This window comes from Arvicanthis niloticus, chromosome 16 (genome assembly GCF_011762505.2).
Source record: "Arvicanthis niloticus isolate mArvNil1 chromosome 16, mArvNil1.pat.X, whole genome shotgun sequence".
Classification (NCBI taxonomy): Eukaryota; Metazoa; Chordata; class Mammalia; order Rodentia; family Muridae; genus Arvicanthis; species Arvicanthis niloticus.
In genome coordinates, this window is record NC_047673.1 from 68,132,949 (window position 1) to 68,158,521 (window position 25,573).

The 25,573-nt window shown below is 41.4% G+C and overlaps 1 protein-coding gene across 3 annotated transcripts in view; it reads left to right on the forward strand.

Moving 5' to 3' along the window:
* The window catches only part of Drc8 (dynein regulatory complex subunit 8), a 79,632-nt gene that overhangs the window by 21,520 nt on the left and 32,539 nt on the right, over nucleotides 1-25,573 (forward strand). For all 3 annotated transcript variants that reach the window (XM_076914584.1, XM_076914585.1, XM_034520408.2), the window contains exon 2: nucleotides 13,176-13,260. In XM_076914584.1, the coding sequence (XP_076770699.1) occupies nucleotides 13,176-13,260 (85 nt within the window). The remainder of the gene's footprint in view (nucleotides 1-13,175; nucleotides 13,261-25,573) is intronic.

Genomic DNA, 25,573 nt, shown 5'->3' on the forward strand with positions numbered 1-25,573 from the left:
TCAAAATTCCTTCCCTCTTTTTCTGTGGTCCAGGCTGGCTTTAAACTCAGTGTTTCTCCTGTCTCAGCTACTGAGTGTTGGGATTACACAAGAGAACATCACATGGACAGTACCAATTTACTATGTTGCATTTATACAAATGTGAAGCAAGAAGTATTTTTATTTGCATATGTCTGTGTGCATGAGTGTATGCAGTGTATGTACATGAATGTGTAAGGGTAATGTGTGAGGGTGCTTACACCTGTGACAGGCATGTGGGGGCCAAAGGAGGTTGTTGGGAAAAACTTTAGTTTTTTCCAAGCCTATTTTTAATGATAGTTCTTAAACTCTTTAACTTCCCTTTTAACCCACAAGAGGTAGTGGAAAAGAAGAGATACGAGGGGCAGGCGAGGGTATGGGGGTCGGGGAAGAGGACCTGTTTAGAAAGGTTCTTTGGAGCACCTGCCGGCTGTGTTGTCTGGAAATCAGCAGTTCAGTTCACAGGTTAGCAGCGGCAGCTCGGTCCACTCGCAAACACTTCACAGATACACTAGCAGTCCAGTTCAGTAAACTCTATTCAGCAATGATGGCGTGACCTAGCAGAGACAGCCAGGCCCCAGCCTCAGCACAAGGCAGCAGGAGGGACCAGCCCAGAATGTCAGTAATAAGTGACTGGGGTATTGTCTGCTGTTACTTGTTTACGTTGAGGCAAGAGGGCTTGCTGAGCCGGAAGTTAGCTGGTGGATAGCCTGGACAATATAGTGAGAAAATAAAACAGAAGGGAAAAAGATGGTCTGTCCTTAGTATCCCCCAAGCTGCTTGCTGTTGGCTTCAGTGCTGGAAATTTGGATCAAATTATCCTTAGAGAGAAAGTGAGGCTCTCACATTTAACTTGTATGCCAGGTTGATGGACAGGAGATAGTTTGTCCACACTAATTCTTGGGAATGCAAAATGCCTTTCACTAGAAAGTCTGACTTAAGTTCTAGGTTTTTCATAAAGGCTCTTATTGTGCTAAAGAATGCTAAAAGAAAAACTCCTAGTTTTCGGATTTTTTTTAATTATGAAAAGATGTTGAAGATTGAGATGCACCTCTAAAATGTGTTTTTCTCTGTTTCCTCCTCCTCCTCTTTTTCTTCTTTTAAAAATAATTTTAATGGGCTGGAGAGGTGGCTCAGAGGTTAAGAGCAGTGGCTGCTTTTCTAGAGGACCAGTCGAGCCTCAATTCCCAGCACTCACATGGCAGCTCTCAACTGCAACTCCAGTTCCAGGGGATCTGACACCCTCACACAGACACACATGCAGGGAAAACACAAACACACATAAATAATTAAAAATTGTGTTTTCACGACAGGGTCTCTCTCTGTGTATCCTGGCTGTCCCAGAAATCACTCTGTAGAACAGTCTGGCCTTTAACTCAGATATCCAGGCAACTGACTTATTTTTAAATGATTTATTCTTATTTATGTATATATGTCTTTGCAAGCATATGCCATACCCATGTGCATGCATGCTTTTGGAAGTCAGCTGGAGTTACAGACAGTTGTGAGCTGCTTGACATGGGTGGCTCACAACCATCCGTAATGGGATCTGATGCCCTCTTCTGGTGTGTCAGAAGACAGCTACAGTGTATCATGTACATAAAAAATAAATAATTTTTTTTTTTTTTTTTTTTTTTTTTAGTTTTTCAAGACAGGGTTTCTCTGTGTAGCCCTGGCTGTTCTGGAACTAACTCTGTAGACCAGGCTGGCCTGGAACTCAGAAATCCACCTGCCTCTGCCTCCCAAGCACTGGGATTAAAGGTGTGCACCACCACTGCCTGGCAAAATAAATAAATCTTAAAAAAAAAAAATACACATCACTATTCAATCATTCCCTTCCCATTTGTCCTTAAGATGGCATGTTACTAATATTAATATGTCAATACGAAACAGTCCAAGTTTAAAAAGATCCAGTCTTTAAAAAATTCAAACACTTAAAAATTAAGACTTTTTAAAACATGCAAAAAAGCCGGGCGGTGGTGGGGCACACCTTTAATCCCAGCACTTGGGAGGCAGAGGCAGTCGGATTTCTGAGTTCAAGGCCAGCCTGGTCTACAGAGTGAGTTCCAGGACAGCCAGGGCTACACAGAGAAACCCTGTCTCGAAAAAAAAACCAACATAAATAAATAAATAAATAAATAAATAAATAAATAAATAAATAAATAAATAAATCATGCAAAAAAAAAAATCTTTCAGCTGTAATTCTGCACCTTCACAATGGCCCCTCCTGGCCTCTCACAGTGATAAGCCTCAGCTGCTCTTCGTGCCTCCTTCGTGCTGTTTGTTTGTTTGTTTGTTTGTTTTGAGACAGGGTTTCTTTGTGTAGCCCTGGCTGTCCTGGAAGCATGTGGGAAGCTGAAGCAGGAGGCTATCCTGAGTTACATAATGAGTTTGAGGACAGCCTGGGCTTCATAAAGACTTTACCTTAAAAATAAATTTAAGCTGGGTGGTGGTGGTGGTGGTGGCGGCGGCGGCGGCGGCGGCGGCGCACGCCTTTAATCCCAGCGCTTGGGAGGCAGAGGCAGGCAGATTTCCAGAAGGTCATAAGACTAAACTTACATTTTAGAAGGATCAGCCCAGTGCTGGGGCTGGAGCTCAGTAGTAGAATGCTTACTTAGCTTGCATAAGGCTCCTGATTCTAGCTACCTTACCAGAAAAACAAAACAAAACAAAACAAAACAAAACAAAAAAACCAAACACTTTTTCAAATAAAAAAAAAAAAAAAAACACACCCAAGCAAAATGTGAGTATGGTTTGCAGAGTGGAATGGGAAAGGGAGCTAAAGGTAGAGAGGCAGGAAATGACTTTAACCCATTCAGAAGTGGTGAGCCTCTAAATCCAAATGGTGGCAGTGCAGATGCAAGGGGAGGCTGGGCGCATTGTGGAGTGTTTCGTAACTAGAATAAGAAGGCATTCATCCACATCTCGAACTTCAGACATGCCTAAAAACTGAGTGAGTTGGAATGATAAACTTGGTGGGGGGGCGGAGGAAGGGAGGGAGGGAGGGAAGGAGAGAAAGAGAAAGGGGTGGGGGAGGAATTAAGAATTATTTGACAGCAATGAGAAATTGTAGGTGGCATTCCCTGAAGGGATGGACTTTAATGGATCAGTAATGGAAAGGAAAGCTATCAGTCAAGTCCAGGTACAGGAACATTACATAAGCTAGTGGATAGAACTCTCTCACAGCAAGTTTATTTCATAGATGTGGGAAGGAGTAGGAATGATAGAGAGACTTGAAAAATACACATATATACACATTACATGGAGTACATAAACTTTTATGAAATTTTAGGTTGAAGGAAGTAGCAAAGACATTTGGGGACAGATGGAGACATTTGAATATGGAACAGACACTAGATGATTATAGTGAATTTGGTTATTTTTGAGGATATTAAAATAGCTTGAGATTATATAGGAGATTGTTCTTATTTTTAGGAGATGCATGTTTCAGTATTCAGGAGTCAAGTGTCATTGTTCCTGCAATTACATAGGGAGGATAGAAAAAAATGGCAGTCTTAACAATTCTTCTATCTAGGTGGTGGATATCTGGGTAGACTCAGGGCTGCCACTGAGCTTTCAACTTTTCTCTATGTTTGAAAGTTTCTTAATTAAAGAAGATGGGAAAGATGAGCTATGAGTAGGAGGTTACTAGCTGCACTGGGGAGCAGAATATAGCTCGTGGTTATTTGAAGAGTAGCATGGGAAAGGTGACCACAGGCAAAAAGACAGGAGGTGAGTCTGGAGTCCCTGAGATAGTTGAGCCATAGGACAATGAAGAGTTTAAGGTGATGACCTCTGGGCCATGAATGGTTTATCACTCAAAGCATAATCATGGAAACTAGTATTGTATAATATACTGGAATAATACCTAGAAGAGGTTTTGAAAGTTAATAAGTGGCTTGATAGCCTTTTGTTGAGTAGTGGTGGAGATAAATTTTCTTTATCTTCGTTTGCACTACTGAGTTACATCTCCCTGTCTTTAATGTATTATTATTTATTATTATTGAGGTGTGTGCTGTGGTATATGTATAGAGGCGAGAAGACAACTCTGGGGAGTCAGTTCTCTCCTTCCACCATTAAATGGGTTCCAGGGACTGAATTCAGGCTGTCAGCCTTCCATGGTAAGCACCGTCATCCACTGAGCTGTCTTACCAGCCCTCCACAGTTATTGAGGCAGGGCCTCACAGTATAGCTGAGACTGGCCTTGAATTAAAAAACCTCCCCATTGGCTACAACATCTAAAATATTAAATTCATTTTTCTTATTTTTTTAAATTTGTTTTCTAGGCTAGAAAGATGGGTGAGTGATGAAGAGCATTTGCTGCTCTTTCAGATGACCCAAGTTTGATTACTAGCACCCACATTAGGTAGTTCACAACCATGTGTAACTTGAGCTCCAGGAGATTGGAGACCCTCTGTGGTCACTTGTACTCGTATGTGCACATACCCCACACACTTAATAAAAACAATTTTTAACTATTTTAAAAAGATAAGCCCTCACTGTTTAGCTGGGGAGGACCTTGAACTCTTGATTTCCCTGCCTCCACCTCCTGAGTACTGGGGTATGAATGTGTGCCACTACCCATGGTTGAAATTCAGGTTTTCCCATCCTGAGACAAGGCCTCATTATATAGCCTTGGCTGTCTTGGAACTCACTTTGTAGATCAGGCTGACCTCGAACTCACGGAGATCTGCCTTCCTCTGCCTCCCAAGTGCTGGAATTAAAGGGGTGGGCCACTATACCTGGCTGGAGATTCAATTCTTGATAAATTTTTTTTTTGTACAAGTCTCTCAGTTTTTGATAGTATTCTACCAATGAGAAACTTCACCTAAAAATGAAAGACATTTTTGAAAACATTAAATTTGCAATTATTAAAGTTATAAATTTGTAACTGACAACTATAACTTAAAATTTTCTATTATTGTAAATGGTTTATTCATTCAGCGGAACTTTCTTATATTAATTACTTCACAAGAATATCAAGGGTGGGTGTGATAACCCATGCCTGTAATCCTAGCAATCAGAAGACAGATGCAAGAGGAATTCGAGTTACAGACCTCGTTGGGCCATATAGTGAAGACTCATCTCAAAACAAACAGAAAAAAAATGCCTCCTATAAAAATAGTAATAAGATTTAGTCTGTACACATGTACATGGCATCAGAGCCACACAGTGAGTTTGGCTGCTATTCAAAAGGCACTGAATCTACCCAGGGACAGAGGTGGCTGCTATGGGTGATCATGAGTTACTACCTTGTAAGCCACCAGCCACTCAATCCCAACTAGGTAGAGCACATGCCTAGCATGCATGATATCTCTACTGCATAAACTAGGAGGCAGTGGAAGGAGGATCAGAAGTTCAAGATCATCGTCTTCATATTTTATAAAACTTCAACCAATTTCTCTCTCTCTCTCTCTCTCTCTCTCTCTCTCTCTCTCTCTCTCTCTCTCTCCCCCTCCCTCCCTCCCTCCCTCCTTTCCCTTCCTCCCCCCACCCCCATATGTGTAGGTCAGGAGTCAACATCAGGCGTCTTTCTCCATTGCTGTCCACTCTTTTGAACTTGGAGCTCACTGTTTCAGCTAGGCTGCTGGTGAGCAAGCCTTAGGGAGCGTCCTGTCTCTGCTTCCAAGCCCTGAGAATACAAGCATTGGTGATGGCCCGAGCTTTTATATGGGTGCTGAGTGAGGCTAGAACTCAGGTCCACATGCTCTTCAGCGAACACTTACTAGACTAAGCCATCTCCCCAGCCTCCTCCACCATTCAGTTCCATTGAAGTGAAATACAAATGCACAAAATTGAGTTGGACAAGATTATTCACTAAAGAAGTTATTCTAATAATGAAAGTAACCTAAAGATCCACAATGAAGGGGTAGGTCTAACTAATTTTGGGAAAGACCTCTACTTGAATATCAAAGCAGTTGCAAAGATATATAATGTAATAACTTTTGAGAAGGAAGAATACTTACAAGTCATTTTTGAGTGAAAAGGTAAAGCATGATATCGAGAGTAACAAGTTGTGAGTAAAGAAGGTAGAGATTTAGGTGACTCTAAGCTAATTTAAACTCTCCCATATTCGTTGCCTGGTTCTGGGAATGGACGATTTTGATGTCTGTAAAGAGCATCTGCTCTCATTTTACAAAACCATATCAAACAAGTGACCTTGGACGGTGTTTAAAGTGCTTGTGACAGGGCTGAGTTTGCTTCAAGGAGCTCACACAAACAGTAAGAAATAATAGAAGACCCTGGTAAGGATTGAGTGACGAACTCTAGCCAATGATTAATAATTGAAAACAGGTGGCAAACAAACACATGGAGCATTAATGAGACTCACATGTAATCAGAGAAATGTAAATTTAAGTAATGAAGCAACATTCATGTTTCATGTATAAAATTAGCAAGCTTTTTATTGCCAAGTTATAGTAAAATTTAATTATGTTAATTCTGTTGTATTCCTCTGGTGCTGTTAAAGATGGAAGATTATGCTGCAATCTGGAAAAGTACATTTAACTGAAGGAACTATAGGTTATAGTTCTTATGTTGTGAATGCTAACAGTCAGATGGAGTGAGATTGACAGAGGAGCAGGATTCAAGTCGGAAAGACCTGCATTACATCCAGCTTAGCCCCTCAATAAACTCTGACCTTGGCGAGTTGCTGAACGTCGCCAAGCCTTGGTTTCTCTACTTCTAAGAATGAGCTGGAACAGACCCCACTACTTACCCAGTAACTACTTCTCAAGTGAATGAATGGTGACAATGAACCACCATGTACAAAAGGGCGTGGACAAAGATACCCTGGAGGAAAACATGACAACGTGATTAGCAGTTGCATTAGAATAAGGAGAATGCGTATTATAAACATTTTCCATGTTTTCTTTTGACTTTTAAATTATTATTCCTTCCTGTGACCTCTACCTAAGGTGGGGGGCAGGTATGAGGTCTCATCCCATATTTAGTGGTTTTATATTTGTGATAAACTATGCTCATACCTTATCCTCTTCTTTTGTGGGTGTCTAGTTGTATGCATTGCTTTACAAACTTTGATGCCTGATTACACGGCTGTATCAGTGTAAAAACTCAAGACTGGATGATGTCCCCCCTGTTAGGAGGTGGCCTAGGCTCTCATTTGTACTCTCTCACTGAGCTGTGTATCTAGTTGCCCCTTCTTTCACTCATCAGAACACTCTGAAGTCAGTCTTGCCCCCTCACTGCTCCTTGTATCAACACTGTAAGCACATCTTAGTGAAACTGCCTTCAGATCATAATCAAGACCTCTCATTTCTTTCCATGTCCACCCTACCTCTTCTGGACTCTCCACTGTCCATAATTGGAAGATACTGCAGCAACCTTTGCACTTGTCTCTGTGACCACCTTTCCCTTTCCAGTGTCTTCTCCACACAATGACAAGTGAAAAGATGAGCAGGTCACCATAATGCCTGGAACTGTCCAGTGTTTTTTCCACTGCATTCAGAGGAAAGGATCCAGCTCCCTACCCTACAGCTCACAACCACCTGCTCTTTCGCCTGCTGTTCTGCACTTTCTGTTCTCTCCGCCTGAAAACTTTCTGGAGATATTTACAAATTGGCTCTTCCTGTCTGCCAGCTCTGTTTTGTCACCTTGTCATTGAGATGGGCATTTTTATCTGGACTTTTCACATCTTTTACTCCCCACCCCCTGTTTTTCTCCCCTGTTTAAGGTCATGTAATCTACTGTATATATTGGCAAATATGTAGACATTTATATATCTTTCCAATAAAAACAGCTGTAAGACAAGAATTTTATCTGTTTGACTCTTTGCTATGACCCTGAATGTGTGGAGCCTAGTAAGTTCCTAGTAAGTTCTCAGTAGTGCTTATTGACTACTTCACTGTTCCATGGAAGTGGCCTTTAATCCCACACTTGTTTAAAGCTCTCCAAAGGATGCACAGATGTGTTTATATACCTCTTGCTCACTTTCAGCCCTCCTCAAGAACTGAGCAAGATCATGAGCAGGCCTACTACTAACTAATAGGTAGATGGCATTTGTTGTCTTGGGTTTACATTTCTTGTTGAGCTAGGATGGCCCCCAAACTACATTAGATAAAAGGTAGCTGTAATGTTCTCTATTTAGATATGGGTGTTGGCTTTTTGTAGTATATGCACTGTGTATTTAAGATCAAAATTAGGGGCTTCAGAGATTGGTCATTAGGGAGATGTCTCAGTGACTGAAATGGCAAGAGGTTGGTACAAGCAAGAGGACATGAATTTGGATCCCCAGCAAATACATAATAGCCAGAGGCAGCAGCATATCTGCAACTCCAGCAGTGTGTGTGTGTGTGTGTGGGGGGGGGGGGGGGGTGGAGGTCGTGGGCAGAGACAGGCAGATTCTGGGGGCTTGCTTGCCAATCTATTTGAAACAGTGAGCTCTAGGTTTGGTAAGAGAACTTGTCTCAAAAAATAAGTTGTCAGAGTTTGAAGGAGATACCTGATACTAATCTCTCTCTCTCTCCCTCTCCCTCTCCCTCTCCCTCTCTCCCTCTCTCCCTCTCTCCCTCTCTCCCTCTCTCCCTTCTGTCCTTTCCTCCCTCCATCCCTATTTTTGTCTCACTCACAAACGTGCATACATCCTTACTCCCGCACGCGCATGTGTACACACACACACACACACACACACACGATGGAAATAGAAGTAAGTTTACTGCTAATACTTTAGAAAAAAATGTTTGGTGCGGTGCTTTCCTCAGCAGGAGGGAGTGTGGCAGAGCAGCCTCTGCCATCCTTTTTTTTTTTTTTTTTTTTTTTTTTGATATTTTATTTATTTACAATACAGATGTCATCCCCTTTCCCCATTCCCCTCCCTAGAACCCCCTATTTTATACCCCCTCTTCCTTTATGCTTTTATACCATTTTGATTACATGCGTGTGTTAGGTCAGTTCTAGGTTGAGGGTCTAGCAATAAAATAGATGCAAATAGTTGAGAAACAAGCAATACAATAAACACAAATAGTCAAAGAAAAAGCAAGGCATTAAACCCAGTTACATGAATACTTCCATGATCACTGTTTCTAAAGGCTTATCAGGATGACCAAAGTAAGCTTACTTTCTTGTTCTTCACCAATGTCATATTCCTACCCAGCAGCCCCTTTCCTTGTCCTTGGCCCATGTCAGCTTCTTGTCAAGCAGCCCCAAAGGCTCTCCACCTCTCCCCCCTTTTTTTTATTTTGTTAACAAGACTGAGTCTGTCTTAGGTCGTTCTGACAAGAAGGTCTTCCTTACTCATCATGGAATATGCATTATCAAAGGCAATGCACTTCTGTCTTAGGTTGGTAAGGCTCTGTGCAGAATCTTACCCATCCTTGGCTTGCCAGCTTGTTAATTTAATAACTCTGTCTGGGGGTTCATTTTCAGGTTTAAGCCATGTACTCTGGCTGCCAACATGTTGATGTTGTTAAAGATAAGCTTTAACGTGATGGACAGGAATAAAGGTATTCCCAGGACAAGAAGGGCTAGCCTGATCAAGCTATATATGCCATTCCTGAGGTTTGCCCAAAATGGAAATACTGAGCTCAGGCCATGGATAATTTTGTCAGCATTACCTGCAGCATCAAAGGTCAACAGAGCATCATCCTTTAAATTCATAATCTCACTATGCAAAGTTAACACACCCAGAGAAGTGTTAGGATTATGCCAAATATCCTACAGGTATCTTTAAACTTTTTTCTAATTATAATGACAATCATTGTGAATTTAAAAGTGATGCCACTCCAATGATATTTGTCATGACACTTGGGATGGCTCCTAACTCTTGAATCCTGAACCTCCTTCAGATAATTTGAATGGATTATGGAGCACCATTCATTGTTCCAGATACCTATATAAATCTTTTTGTATACTCAATACATTAGTAACATTTTTTTTTGCTCGATGGTTAACAAAAATAGTTGTCTTAACTCCTTGTGTCAATGCTATTGCAGAAGCAGTGGTGCTAGCAATTAATAGAATTAAAGCTGTTATACCAGCAATAATCAAGCCCGCTACCCTCTTGCTTCTGCTTAAAGCCTAACTCACTTCTTCCAGCACTTTCAAGCTTTTTTCAGAGAATCAAGGGTTTCTAATACTCAGGGCAGTGAGAGATAAAAGCTGGTTGATAGACCTCTGTAACAGACATGCCAGGTTTTAACACACTAACATAATTGGAAATTATACAGTCAATGCAACTTACAATAAATGCTGTAGAAGAGACAAAACCAATTTTAGCTTGACAAGCAAAAGAGTCTTAAAACATGCACTAACCCTTGTTTGAAATCCAGATCCTGTCCCAACACTATCTCTTGCTATCCTAACATCATAGCAAGCTACAGCTGGCTTCCAAATATGTCCCTGACAGAGTCCAGATCCAGTCTTCCAAAAGTAGACTGTTATTTCCCATATTGGATTGATTTCTAGACCAGTACATGATTGAGTCCTAATAGCTGGGCACCTTTAAGAAGAATATAAGAGACATAATTTCTCTTTTCGATTCTCTATCCCACAAGGTCTAAAAACTTGAGGCAAGGCAGCTTGTTCCATCTGGGGTATAGTCAAGCAAAGGTGGGTCAGGAACATATGTCCAATACAGCTCCCCAGTCACCCTTGTCAGGGCACTCAGCAAGTTCACAGGTTGGCATCATTCTTTGTCTCAGCAACAGTATGTCTCACCAATCTTTTTAAAGTTCAATGGGCCTTTTTCACAATACGTTGTCCTTGAGGATTATATGAAATCCCTGTAATTAAATTGTTGACAAAAAGTCTTGACTGCTCAACTACAATTGCCAGACCTATTATCTCTTTTAAAAAATTGGATATTTTATTTACCTTTCAATGTTATCTCCTCTTACTCCCCCCCCCAAAAAAAACCCTTATCCCATCTCCCCTTCTCCTATTTCTATGAGGATGTGATCCCGTCATCCTCCCATTCCCGCCTCCCTGCTCTTAAATTCCCCAACACTAGGGAATCCAAACTTTCAGGCACCAAGGCCTTCCACTTTCACTGATGCCTGCCAAGGCCACCCTCAACTACCTATACAGGTGGAGCCATGAGTCCCTCCCTTTGTGTTATCAGGATGGAGGTTTTAGAATGGGTACTCTAGCTTGTTTCTTAGGACCATTTGCTTGAAAAATCGTTTTCCAGCCTTTTACTCCAAGGTAGTGCCTGTCTTTGTCACTGAGGTGGGTTTCCTGTATCCAGCAAAATGCTGGGTCCTATTTACGTATCCATTCTGTTAGCCTATGTCTTTTTATTGGGGAATTGAGTCCATTGATGTTAAAAGATATTAAGGAGAGGAGATTGTTGCTTCCTATTATTTTTGTTATTAGTGGTGGCATTGTTTGTGTGGCTATCTTTTGGATTTGTTGGAAGAGGATTACTTTCTTGTTCTTTCTAGGGTATAATTTCCCTCCTTATATTGGAGCTTTCCTGCTATTATCCTTTGTAGTGCTGGGTTTGTGAAAAGATATTGTGTAAATTTGGTTTTGTCATGGAATATCTTGGTTTCTCCATCTATGGTAATTGAGAGTTTTGCTGGGTATAGTAGCCTGGGCTGGCATTTATGTTCTCTTAGGGTCTGTATGACATCTGTCCAGTATCTTCTTGCTTTTATAATATCTGGTGAGAAGTCTGGTGTAATTCTGATAGGTCTGCCTTTATATGTTACTTGGCCTTTTTCCCTTACTGCATTTAATAATCTTTCCATGTTTTGTGCATTTGGTATTTTGATTATTATGTGATGGGATTATTATGTGTCTAGTCTATTTGGCATTCTATAGGCTTCTTGTATGTTTATGGGCATCTCATTCTTTAGGTTAGGGAAGTTTTCTTCTATAATTTTGTTGAAGATATTTACTGGCTCTTTAAGTTGGGAATCGTCACTGTTTTCTATACTTTTTTTTTTTTTTTTTTTTTGGTTTGGTCTCATTGTGTTCTGGATTTTCTGGATGTTTTGGCTTAGGAACTTTTTGCACTTTGTATTTTCTTTGACAGTTTTGTCAATGTTTTCTATGGCATCTTCTGCACCTGAGATTCTCTCTTCTATCTCTTGTATTCTGTTGGTGATGCTTGTGTCTATGACTCCTCATTTTTTCTAGGTTTTCTACCTCCAGGGTAGTCTCCCTTTGTGATTTCTTTATTGTTTATACTTCCATTTTTATGTCATGGATGGTTTTGTTTAATTCCTTCACCTGTTTGGTTGTGTTCTCTTGTAATTCTTTAATGGATTTTTGTGTTTCTTCTTTAAGGGCTTCTACCTGTTTACCTGTGTTCTCCTCAAAATTTTTGAGAGTGTTATTTATGTCCTTCTTAAAGTCCTCTATCATCATCATTAGAAGTGATTTTAAATCTGAATCCTGCCTACCTGGTGATATGGGGAATTCAGGACTTTCTAGTGTGGGAGAACTAGGTTCTGATGATGCCAAGTACCCTGGGTTGCTGATGCTTATGTTCTTGCGCTTGCCTTTCACCATCTGGATCTCCTTAGTGCTATCTGCCCTGTCTCTGACTGGAGCCTGTCTTTCCTATTATCTTGGTTGTTTCAGAATTGTGTGGGATGGGTGTTACTACTGGGGTTAGAGCTGAGGCCCAAGATTTGCTCAGTGCTAGGTCCTAGACCAGAAGGAACCAGTGCTCCAGGCCAGGAGTGAATTTCTGGGTCCTGGTGGGTCCCAGTTACTCCCTGTTTGGGATGGGTGTTGCTGTCTCCTTACCTAAGATACTGCCTGGGTTAGAGCTCCTGGGAGGCCAGCTTCCTCTGGGTTCTGTGAGATTGGGTGCAAAGCTGCAGCCCAGGATCTGCTCAGTCAGCCCCCATCATCCTTAACTTGCCTTTGTCAGATCCATTCTTTGCATTTCCTTAGGGAGTTAACATGGCCTGGGATTTATAAAGGAGACCAAGAACAACTCTTTCAGGTTCTTCCTCATTTAGCTTTCTACTTAGGCAGACATGATGACACATGCCTGGAGTCTCTGCATTGAGATTGAAAGGCAGCTTGGTCTACATATGGAGATAGTGAGACCTGTTTCAAAATGGACAGATGGATGGATGGTCAGAGAAAACAGAGAAAACCCCCAAAAGATTTCTAGTTAAGTTATTGAGATTTTTGTTTTGAGTTAATAATTAAAGTGATTTTGTTTCCTTGGTCTTTTACAGAGGCAGTAGTTGCAGAACTTCATAAGAAGATCAAAGAGGCATTTGAAGTGTTTGACCATGAATCAAATAATACAGTAGATGTGAGGTTTGGAAATATTCATTGTTATAATTCTAAACTGTGGATACAATTTAGGGGGATTTCGTCTCTTTTTTTTTTTTTTTTTTTTTTTTTTGCACTGTACTAAGTTTAGTGTACTACTTATTTATTTTTATACTTTGTGTTTTTGCTACGTACCTCCTGAAGATAAATTTTGTTTCTTATTCTTTGTAGTCTAGTGAAGAGACTATATTTTCATTCTCTAGTCCAATCCATAGACTGAACTGAGTAAGATGAACCTCATTATAGCTTTAGTGATACCACATGTTTGGTACTCAGTAAATCTCTGTTTAGTGAGCAAATGGAATTTGCATTTTAAAATATACAAATAAGTGCTGGGGAGATGGCTCAGTTTGTCAGAGTGCTTGCTATGCAGGCATTAGAGCTCAAGTTTGGATCCATATTGTTGATGTAAAAGTTACATGGCCACACAAATCTCTGACCCCAGCATTGGAGGGCAGAGACAAGCAGATCCCAGGAGTTTATTGGTCAGTCAGTCTAGCTGAACAGCAAGCTTCAGGTTCAGGGAGAGACCCTGTATCAAGGGAATAAAAGATACCTATAGAGGAGAGACTTGGTGTCCTCTCGTGACCCCTGACTGCATGTACACCTGTGCACACACAGCCATATCACAGATTCTACACATACTATAACATACACACACACAATTAAAAACAATATAAAAAGTACATAGATGTGTATCATCAAGCTACATGTTATAAAGAATAGTTATGTTTATAGAATAATATACTCCCTAAGTATACTGGCTGGTTTTGTGTGTCAACTTGAAACAAGCAAGAGTTATCACAGAGAAAGGAGCCTCCCTTGAGGAAATGCCTCCATAAGATCCATCTGTAAGGCATTTTTTTTTTTTTTTCTGTTAGTGAGGTAGTCTTGGGTTCTATAAGAAAGCAAGCTGAGCAAGGCAGGGGAAGGAAGCCCGTAAGTAACATCCTTCTATGGCTCCTGCATCAGCTCCTGCTTCCTGCCCTGCTTGAGTTCCAGTCCTAATTTCCTTTGGTGATGAACAGCAATGTGGAAGTGTAAGCTGAATAAACCATTTCCTCCCAAACTTGCTTCTTGGTCATGATGTTTTGTGCAGGAATAGAAACCCTGACTAAGGCACCAAGTAAGATTAAAAATGGGCCAAACAGAGCATGAGACATGGAAAGACAAGATGAATATTGGGAGATCTGGAGGAGAATACAGATGTGGCAGTGCACACCTGTAAGTGTATCACTTAGGTGCTAGAGTAAGGAAAATTATGAATTTGAAGGCATCCTTGGCTATGTATTTTGGGGTGTTGGGGGAAGGTAGAGGAAATCACACAAGAGACTAACAGAACTTGTGGGATTTATGCTGAATACAGCACAGGAAAGCCAGAAATTCATTCTCCCAGGAGGCCAGGCAAAGTGAGGATTATTGCATGGGTTCATAGTCTCAAGAGCTTCAAGTACTAAAGCCAGCACAGCCATGAGAGCAGTCTAAAGTACAGCAAGGAGCTGCTTACAAACCAGGCCATCCATCACTTCCTGTACTAGCCAGGGGCCCAAGTGCTTCAGACTTGAGCCAAAGTGAGTGAACGATATGAGACTTTATTCCTAAGTTGTAACTATATTCCTTGCTTAGTTTCTCATACCTGAGGGTCTGAGATTAACCAGTGTAACAAGCTTCATGTCTTCATATTAACATGTAAGACATTATGAAGTTTTGTTTAATACTCTAGTTTTATGAATAACCCTGTTGTGACACACAAGGCAGAAGATGGAATTGAATCTGTCCTCTAGTACTTTACCTGCAGTGGCTGAGCTAGTTACTTGTCTTGCTGGAACAGTACCTGACAGATGCAGCTCAAGTAAGGGAGGGTTTATTTGCCTCGTAGTTTGAGAGTACAACCTGTCATGGTAGGGATGTCATGGCAGCAAGAGCTTGAGGTAGCTGGTCATATTATGTCCGTAGTCAGGAAGCAGCAGAGATTGAAGTGTGAAGCTCAGCTGACTTTCTGGTTAGTCCTGGAACCCAGCCTGTAGAATCTTCCTGCCCTGGTTAGCCCCCACAGGCATGTCCAGAAACTGACCTCATCTTATTCCACAGGATGTTCAGATGCTTGTCTCTTAGTTGGTTCTAGATCCTATCAAGATGATAGTCAAGGTAAACCATCATGGGCAGAGTGAGTCTGGGTTCAGCCATTGCAATGGAAGTGTGTCATGGCAGGACACAGGGTGTCATGGCAGGACACAGAGTACTGAGCCTCATCTGTGTTCTTTGGGAGATTGAGTGGGCAGGGATGGTACTGGTTCCAGGATTTGATGAGTAGCATGGAGCTTGCAGCACTACTTTGCAATTAGATGGATTAGTTTATGATGGACAAGTTCTTGTCCACTGACTTCTCCTTGAATCTGAATGGCTCTCTTCCTGGGCCAGGAGAGAAATATTGTTAGAAAAGTCAGGGATCATATAGCTTTAGTCATGTTTGTCTGGTTGTGGTTTCTGGGGATGGATTCCAAGGCTTTATGAATACCAGGCAAGCATTCCCCTGCAGAGTTACACCCCAGGCCTACCACAGCTTTGTGAGACAAAGGGGAAGAGAGAAAAGCACTTGCTTAAGTTTTGCTCTCTGGCAGTCCAACTGTCCTGTAGTTGACATCTAGGAGCTTTGTGTCCATCACCGCATGTTCATGTTTTTAGCTGTTTGAGAAGGTTTGGCATCTCTGGTTTTGGAAACAGGTGACAAGTCTATTCTTTGCTCATTGTCACAGCAGGGATTTTCCAGTTCCAAGTCTCTGGCTGTGCTTGGGAGCATGCCCTCATTCTCCTATTCCAGACCCTTACAGAGCCCCGGGCTTGTCTCTTGCCTTCCGTTTTCTTGACAGTGAGAGTGAAAGGAGGCCCCATGTCCCACGCAGCAGGGATGCACCAGGCCTTTTTGGTAAAAGGACCAATTTAGGAAGAAGAGATGTGTTTATGGGCTCTAACTTTTCTCCATTCAAAAATAAAATAAGTTAACTGAGGCCCCAAGGGAAAGTGTATGCTCTTGTAACTTTAGTCTACTTTATTAAACAAAGATGGTTATTAAGAGCATAGGCATTGTTTTGGGCACTAAAAATTAATGCTAAGCATATTTGAGTAGTAATATGGATGACTGCAGCCTTCTAAACTTGACTCCTTATGCTATTTTTTTTTTTTTTCCCTTTTGAGACAGTCTTACTCCGTAGTGCAGGCTGGCCTTCAAGTAACTGTGTAATTTAGGCTGGGCTCAAACTCACAGCAGTCTTCTTGCCTCAGCTTCCGAGTGCTGGACTTCCAGGTGTGTGTGTTGCTTTGTCTGCTTCCTTATACTGAGTTACATGGAACTGTATCCTCATACTTCGGGTGTCATTTGAATCAACCCTTGTAAATTGGATGTGAAGAACAGAGACACAGAAAACCTTGCCCAGGGTTGCATAATAGTGAACAGCCAAGCTGGAAGTCGAGTCAGTTTTCTCTGTTGAGCAGCATTTTCCAAGTTGGCTGCACACCAGCCTCAGGGAAGGCCCTGGGATGCTGTGATGAGCAGGGCCGACTCTCTCCATTTATAAATGTAGTTGATCTGTCTGGGATTTATTATGGCTTAGGATTAAAAGGGAACATCTAAATAGGTGGTTATTTTTAACCTACTAAACAGTATATTTGCTGTTCTAATTGTTAGGCCTACTGTATAATATGCTTACTTTTACTGGGTCCAATTTCAACGGGCTTTTGATCTATTACATTATGTTAAAGTTCAATACTCCATTAAGAGCTATCAATTTATAAAATGCCTTATTACTCTTCAAACAGTTAAGGACTGAAGGCAGTATTTTAGTAGACTGAATGGTGTAGAGAAGTGGCCCATACCCATAATCTCAGCCCTGGGGAAGCTGAGGCTGGAGGATAACCACAAGTTCAAGGCCACCTTAGACAAGAAAGTAAGAACTTGGTTAAAATAAACAAACACAAAAACACCCCTCAACCCTCCAAAAAAGTGTTTGTGTGGTAGTAAGAGGGCCGGCATTCCACAGTAAAAAGCTTTTCTCTAAGAAGAGGCCAGGCCATTGACTGCCTCAGAGGGAAGTGTGGAGTTGCTTCCCTCAGGACTGACCTAGGCTGCCTTGGATACTTTTTTGGTAGCTTCTTTCCTTTCTCCTCTCTGCTGTGCACACATTGTAAGATTTTATTTTAATTTTTATCATAGTATATAGAAAAGAAGTCTGATATTGTGAGTATTAAGTGAACAGTAGGTTGCTTGTTACTGTCTGAAACATTTTGAGCTGGTCTCTTCTGTTTCCTCAGACCTAGGAATTAGCTTACTTCCTGGGCCCCAGGGCCAGCTTCATGATGGTGAGGGACTTACGTTCTTTGTGGCCCTCCTTTTACATTTGCCTTACAGGGCTGTTAGTATAGGAAGTTCTCCAAGTGGCTTGGAGATTTCCCTTTATATCCCCAATACCCTACATGTGACTGTGAAGTCAAAACTATTTGCATTAATAAAGCAAAGTTAGTTTTAGGTACATTTTTAAAGATTTCTTTTCTCAGTGTGTGTGGCTATAGCTGAGTGTATGTATTGTGCACCATGTATGTACAAGTGTGTATAGGTCCCCGAAGAGTCCAGAAAGTGTTCCATTCCCTGCAAGTCACAAGCCATTGGACTCCTCCTTCCGTGTGGCTGCTTGGAACTGAACCCAGGTCCTCTGCAAGAACAGTCAACGCTCCTAACCACCAAGGCTTCTTTCCAGCTTCCAGTATTAAATATTTCTCTCTCATATTTGTCATGAGGGTTTCAAAGTCTATATGATATGCAACATTATTTTCTATATTTTTGTCATTTATATAGAAATATAATAGATTTCTAAATGAATTAGTAGGGCTGGTGAGATGGCTCCAAGTGCTTACCTGTTGACCTGAGTTTGATATCTGGGATCCACAGAAGAGAACCAACTTCTACAAGTTGTCCCTTGACCTGCAGGTGCACACATGCAGACACACATGACCCCCCTCTCTTTCTCTCTCTCTCTAAGTAGATAAATGTACTAAAAAATTAAATGAATAAATATGTATTTTTAAATTAAAGGCTTAATTTCCAATATGCTAAGTATAGGTCCATATAACTCATGCAGATGGTTGAGTGTTCAATGGAATTGTGAGATTGACACTTGTGAGTGTGTGTATGTATATATTTTTTCAAGATAGATTTTTTTTTCCTGTGTGATATTCCTGGCTGCTGTCCTAGACTCAATTTGTTTTTGTTTTGTTTTTTCCCTGTGGATGAAGGGTACTTTTTCTTTTCTTTTCTTTCTTTTTTTTTTTATTTCTTTAAAATACATTTCAGATTTTATCCCCTCACCCCATTCCCCCCACCTCCCAGGAACCCTCTATCCCGTCCCCCCTCCTACCTCCACAAGCGTGTGCCTCCACCTACTCCCCCCCCTCAAATTCCTCCCCACTCGGCGTTCAGCCTTCATGGGACCAGGGATCTCCTCTCCCACCCATGTCCGACAAGGCCATCCTCCCCTAAGTATACAGCTGAAGTCATGGGTGCCTCCCTTTGTGCTCTCAGGCTGCTGGTTTAGACCCTGGGGAGCTCTGGTTGGCTGTCACTGTTGCTCTCCTCTTGGGGCCATCAACCCTTTCAGCTCCTTCAGTCCTCTAACTTCTCCATTGGGAACCCTTGATCAGATCAATGGGTAGCTTCGAGCATCCACCTCTGGATATGTCAGACTCTGGCAGACCTTCGAGGAGACAGCTGCATCCTGTCAGCATGCACTTCCTGACATCCATATCGGTGCTAGACTCACTTTGTAGATCAGGCTGGCCTTGAACTCACAGAGATCTGCCTGCCTCTGCTTCCTAAGTATGATGATTAAAGGCATGAGCCACCATGCCCAGCCCACTTTATATTCTTTAAGTAAACAATTCAAACTTTTTTCTTCTATTTAATATGGTAAAAAAAATGTTGTGCTATATGTACTTATACTTTAACTGAAATTTTAACTTATTTTTGTGTTGTTTTATGCTTTGGGAAATAAAGTATTTCATTTTCAAATTAGGGTTTGAAACGTAGTTCCTTGAAAAATATTGGGCAGATTTTTAATATTAGTTAGAGGTGTTTTGATTTTGCTTCATATAAAACATAAATCATAGTACATTATCACTTACATGTAGCTTCTTAGTCTGTGTTTAGAAATTAGTAAGATGGAGAGTTAAATATTTGAATAGATGAAATATACATGGAGGTGCAGGTGTGTGTGTGCTACTACATGTACATGTGGAGAGCAGAGGACAGCATTCAAGAGTTGGTTATTCCTCCTTATTTCTTGGAGGCAAGGATTGAACGTAGGTTGGTCAGGCTTTGGTAGCAAGCAGCTTTACCTGCTGGGCCTTCTCATGGGCGCTTCAGTTTGGTGGTTGGCTGGTTTGCATGATGTGTATGTATTGTTAATTGTTAACACAAGTGAATAAGGTATTATATAAGCCATCTGTATACAGATTTTTGATGATCAGTTTATTACTATTATTATTATTGTTGAGATTTATTTATTTTATAGTGAGAACACTGTCACTGTCTTTAGACACAGCAGAAGAGGCATTAGATCCCATTACAGATGGTTGTGAGCTACCATGTGGTTGCTGGGAATTGAACTCAGAATCTCTGGAAGAGCAGCCAGTGCTTTACCACTGAGCCATCTCTCCAGCTCTTGCTTATTTATTATTTCTTTTGAGACAGGGGCTTATTATGTGGTCTAGATAGGCAGGGACTCTGTGGAACAGACTGCTCTTAAACTCAGAGTGCTCTGGAATTTGTTAAATAGAATAGTGCTGGTTACCCTGACCAGAATGAATTATTAAAAATAAATAACAAAAACAAGAAATATATTTTTTAAAGGAATGGCTGAAAGGTCAAGAAAGTATTTTTTTTCTATATGGCTAGTTTACAAATTTAATTTGAAAAGCATTGTAATCTTACCAAGAAATCTCACTTTTTTGCAATTTGCTTTTTTTTAAATTATTTTTTAAAATGTGTTTTTTAAAATTTAATAGAATAAAAGTATGTTAGAAATCATTAGAAATCAGTACGCCATTGATTTTCAGAATTGTACTCCTTTTGATGGATTCACTTTCCTTATCTATTGAGTTGAAATAATGATCTCTACCACACTTAAACAACAAAGCAACACTGTCTGTGAAAACAGGAGTGAACTTTGATAGGTGTTATAAGATTGCATCAGATTGCAACATTTTAAACATACTTTGTTAAACCAATTTATTAACAGTTAATTCTCAATACTTTGAAAGCTAAGATAGGACAAGCTCCCACTGTGGGAGCAAAGGGCTAGTCTTTCCCCTTCTAGCCATACCCAGCTATTCTGGTTCTGTGCTCTGTGCCTCAGCAGCAGACTGGCCACTCTTTTGGTATTACAGTTGGTCTGAAGTCAGCTCTTACAGAAGAAGCACAGTCTTCTGTGTTGGAAGGAGGGCGCAGGTCATAAGACCCCTCCCAATCAGTTGTATGTAGTTCTGTCTTAATTGCATATGGCCTGAGGGATTCTGGGAAGGGCTAAAAGATATAGATGAGGAAGTATTAGGGGAGGGAACTCTATCTACACAGCTGTGTGGGAGTCATCATCTATGTTGGGTACAGACTGTAGTTGCTTTAAGGTCTCCATGCTCCTGCCTGTAACCTTGCACCCATTGCTCTGTACCTAAGACTGGTGAACTCATTGGCCCCTGAAGGACTCAAGCCAACCAGAGCATGGCAAACATGGTTCTGGCAGGCTTTGTCCTTTCTCCTGGATTCCCTCTACCTTGCTGAAAACTGATTACATTCCTAAAGCTAGTCACCAAGGTCCATTCCCTTATTTGGTCACTTCCTCTTTCTGAAGCTGACTACCAAGATCTAGCTATCCAAGCATTGAAGTCCAGCCATCAAAAGCTCCCTTTGGGTCACCTAATTAACATGCCCAATTAAAATTAAACACCTCAGCCTAACGTGGGGATTCCTCCTTTGCGTTTATAAACCAACATTTGCCTACAGGCCATGTCTGCTTTCTCTCGACCCAGAGGCTGTCCTTTGTTCTATTCCTGGACAAATATTGCTTACCCCTTTCCTCTGTCGGATTTCTTCCTCTCCCTTGTTCCCTTCCCCTTCTCCCTACTTCTCTATCTCCTGTCTTTGTCTTTCATCCCCTGTCCCCTGTACCTTTGGGGCAAACAAGTCTCTTTTGTGCTGAGAACTTGGTCTTGGTGCATCTTGAGCCAGCTTAGAGGTTGGCGTTAGCCCCGCCCCCCGGGGTGAGCTTCAGTAGCACTGCACCTTCCTTGGTCACGGGGACTCAGGATGAGTGGTGTGCTAGACGTATAGGATCATAAGAGCATGCTTTTTAAAACTAAAAATCATTTGCTTGAGTGGGACATGGCGGCTCACATCTGAGAGGTAAAGTCTGGAGGGTCAGGAGTCCAAAGTCATCCTCAGCTCATAAGTTCAATACTAGCTTGGCTGCAGAAAACCTTGTCTCAAAAATTTTGAATTAACAAAAGAAAAAATTAATTCCTATTAAATAAATTGTGGAGTCTTAAATGCTTGTCATATAAGACATCATTAAGTTTAGAAAAGGAGATCTATAGCCGGGCGGTGGTGGCGCACGCCTTTAATCCCAGCACTTGGGAGGCAGAGGCAGGCGGATTTCTGGGTTCGAGGCCAGTCTGGTCTACAGAGTGAGTTCCAGGATAGCCAGGGCTACACAGAGAAACCCTGTCTCGGAAAACCAAAAATAAATAAATAAATAAATAAATAAATAAAATAAATAAAAAAGAAATAATAAAAAAAAAAAAAGAAAAGGAGATCTTTGGAGACTGTAAGCACATGAACTACTTAGCTTTTTATTATAAAAGATAAGAAAATCAGTATTTTAAAAATTTCTTGTATTTCTTCAAGTTATTTTATTAATTATTTTTACCTACAAGATAGTCTATTCACACTGTAGCATTCACTTAACCTGTCACTGTCTGTCTCCTCCCTCCTCTCCTTCTCTCACCCCCCCCCCCCGCCACACACACACACACACACATACACACACACACACGCACGCACGCACGGAGGAAAGGAAAAGGACAACTCACTTGAGTGGCACTTGAGCTTCATGATGTCTTTGAAAGGCTTCAGGGACTCTGCATTTCATGTCACTGTTGGAGCTGCAGTTCAGCTGTGCTCAGCTAACATGCTGGTGACAGCTTTGTCCCCTCCCTCCCTTCCAGGTTCTTCTCTGCTACTGCCAGCTCTCTACTGCCTGCCTCTTCACCCTTCTGTCTGCTCACTCATGGCTTCTGCAGTCTTAGGCTCTTGCTTACTGCTTTCTCTGCTACTCCTCTCCCAGGCAGAGCCCTTGTTCCAAAACTTCCAGGGAAGAAAAGGGAAACACTACTTTGATCACTTATTAATATTCTGCAGAGGGTGCCTTTGTTGAGCAGAGCTCATGCTAGACTTCAGAGGCCTCTCCTGAAGGCTGTTAGAGACATGTGACCTTGGGGTTAAGTAGCCACCTCTGGTTCAATCAGTTGTGCCTAGGGAGACAGATCAAACATCACAAAATGCAGCAATCTGTACAGGAAGAAACCTTAACAGAGACCGTGGATTTAATAGGGACCTTGCTTCCCTTTGTGATATAATTACCTCCCCAAATCCTGGCATGGTAGTTAAGCCCAATAGGCATTCTGACTCCACTGCTAGACCAGCAGTTGGAACTTTGTGGTGAACTCACTGGTTTCTTATCACTCCTTTCTGGTTGTGCTATCGATTAATGCCTGAGCAGGTAGCCCTGCTCTAACTTTCAGGCTCCCTTGGAGATAGATGGGGACTTGGGATTGTGGTTTAGTAGGTCATGTAACGGAGTCTGTCAGTGGACCACGGGGCAAGGCCATGCGCTACTTCAGGCATATATCGAACTGGGTGGAGTTATTAGCAAGTCTCTCCCTCCTCATCCCCTCCTTTCCTCTTAGGCTAGAAATTTGATGTAAGACCATGTGAATTGTAGGTAAACACTGTGCAATTGAGTTACAGCCCTAGTCCTTACCAACCTCCCCCTGAGCTGACAAGCTGTTTCTGCTGCTCCTGTTTATCTGCAAGGGACTTGGTGTGACCTAAACAACCTTGAAAGTGGAAAAAAAAAAGTTGGATGCCTACTTCTTTTCAAAATTTACTTCAGGGCTACACTAACTGAGACTGTTCTTTATTTGATCTCCAGTAAAGGTGGAACAAGGATTAACTGAATAGGATTTTAAATAAATAATGTTGGATCCCTCCCACACACCACATATAAAAACTAACTCAAAGGGAAAAAATCGCATGTAAGACTTAAAGTTATAAAGTTGGAAAAAAAAACATTGGTCTAAATCTAGCGATTTTAGACTGGGTAGTTCCTTAGTGGGTGGGGCAGCTAAGGGCAATAGTACTAGTCTGTATGTTTTGGGAATCCTTTGGGCAATCCTGACAGCTCAGGGGGACCTCTCATGTGTGATGGTGGGTCTTTGTTAATCAGTGTATGGATCTTGGCGGGGAGTGTTATCAGCCCAGATGGGAAATTTTCATTTAAACTCTATATTTACATGTAGACACCAACTTACATGTAGGCATTTTTATGTAGATGCTAGTATGATTCCTCATAACTTTTCAGATATCCTTACTGTTATTTTTCTTTCCTCTCTCCTGAATTATCCTTTTCCTCCTTCCCTAATGAAGTCCTCTCTCTTTTCCCATTTCGCTCGTCAGAGCACCTGCACCATGCGGTTCCATTCTGTCGTGCTCTTCCTCCCACCTGCAGCAGTGGCCACCTTTTACTTACCTGGTTTGGAGACCACTGTAGAAAACCACAACTTGTCAAAATGCAGAGTTGTGGATCCCAGACCCGTCTGATACGTTTATAACACAACTCCTGCACCTGAGGCTCAGGCATCACTGTAGGAGGAGGCAGTAAGATTGTCAGAGCCAGAAGAGCAGCAAGTTTGTCATGAGACTGTGTCTCCTAAAAATGCCATAGAAGCTGCACCCGTGAGTTCTCACCATTATGGCTGCCTAAACACGACCTGAACAAGGACAGCACCAACAGCCATGCTAACATGGAAAGGGCTATGCTCAAGGGAGCTCAGTGGTAGGTAAAGAACCACAGCTGAGAGGAATGCTGAGAGTGGGAGAAGTAGCCAACCCAGGGAGGAGCTCACCAATTGGTTATCTAATGCCAGACTGGCAACTCTGAAAACATGCATTACAAGAACATTAAGTGGACTAAGCAGGTTGTATTTTTATATATTAGGAGTGTGTGTGTGTGTGTGTGTTTGTGTGTGTGTGTCTCTTTGTGTGTCTGTAGCAACAAAGAAAAAAGAGAACATGAATTTGAAAGAGAACAAGGGGGAAGAAACAAGGGAGAAATAATGTAATTATAATCTCAAAAACATATTTAAAAAGTCAACTGAGAAGGGCTGGAGAGGTGGCTCAGTGGTTAAGGGATTGTATTGTCCTTGCAGAGGACCCAAGTTCAGTTCCCAGCACCCACCTAGGAGGTTCACAAACACTAGTTACTCCAGCTCCAGGGGACCCAGCACCCTGTGCATGCCTCTGCAGGCACCCACTCACACAGACACGTACACATAGAAGAATAAAATACATATTTAAGAAAATCAATTGAAGTAAAAAGCCAACCACACAGACCCTAAAAAAATCTATCCACAGAAAATCTAGACGCACTTCTTTCTGTAGCTAGGATTTCAAAGGGTTCTGCTGCTAAAAGGCTGCAGTCCAGATGGCTGCATATTAAAATCTAAAATGTTGCCCTTATGGAACTTAATCTCTTTCAGGAGATGGGACAAAAAGGAAAACTATTGAATTATTTTTCTGAAGTGTATATAATTCCAACACTAAAAACCTATTAAAGATTGCATGAAACTATGAAACAACTTTCTTATGCATCGCTATACAAAATTGCAAATAGAAGCAACAAAATCTAGTACCACATTAATGCAAACTGTGTTTTTCCTAGGAATGTAAAAGTGTTACTGTTGGGCATTTACCACTGTAGCACATCATATTAGTATGCCTAAGGAAAAATCATGAATTAGTCCTATAGATAGTTAAGAGGCATTTGATAGAATTCAGCACACGTTCATAATTTTAAAGTCTCAATAAAGTAGTCATTAGAGAATGCTTCCTTAGCCCCAGACTCACGTTCTTACTTAATGAGGAGGTATGTGCACCATTTTGGTTAAGATTGTGAATAAGATAAGGATATTTACGTTT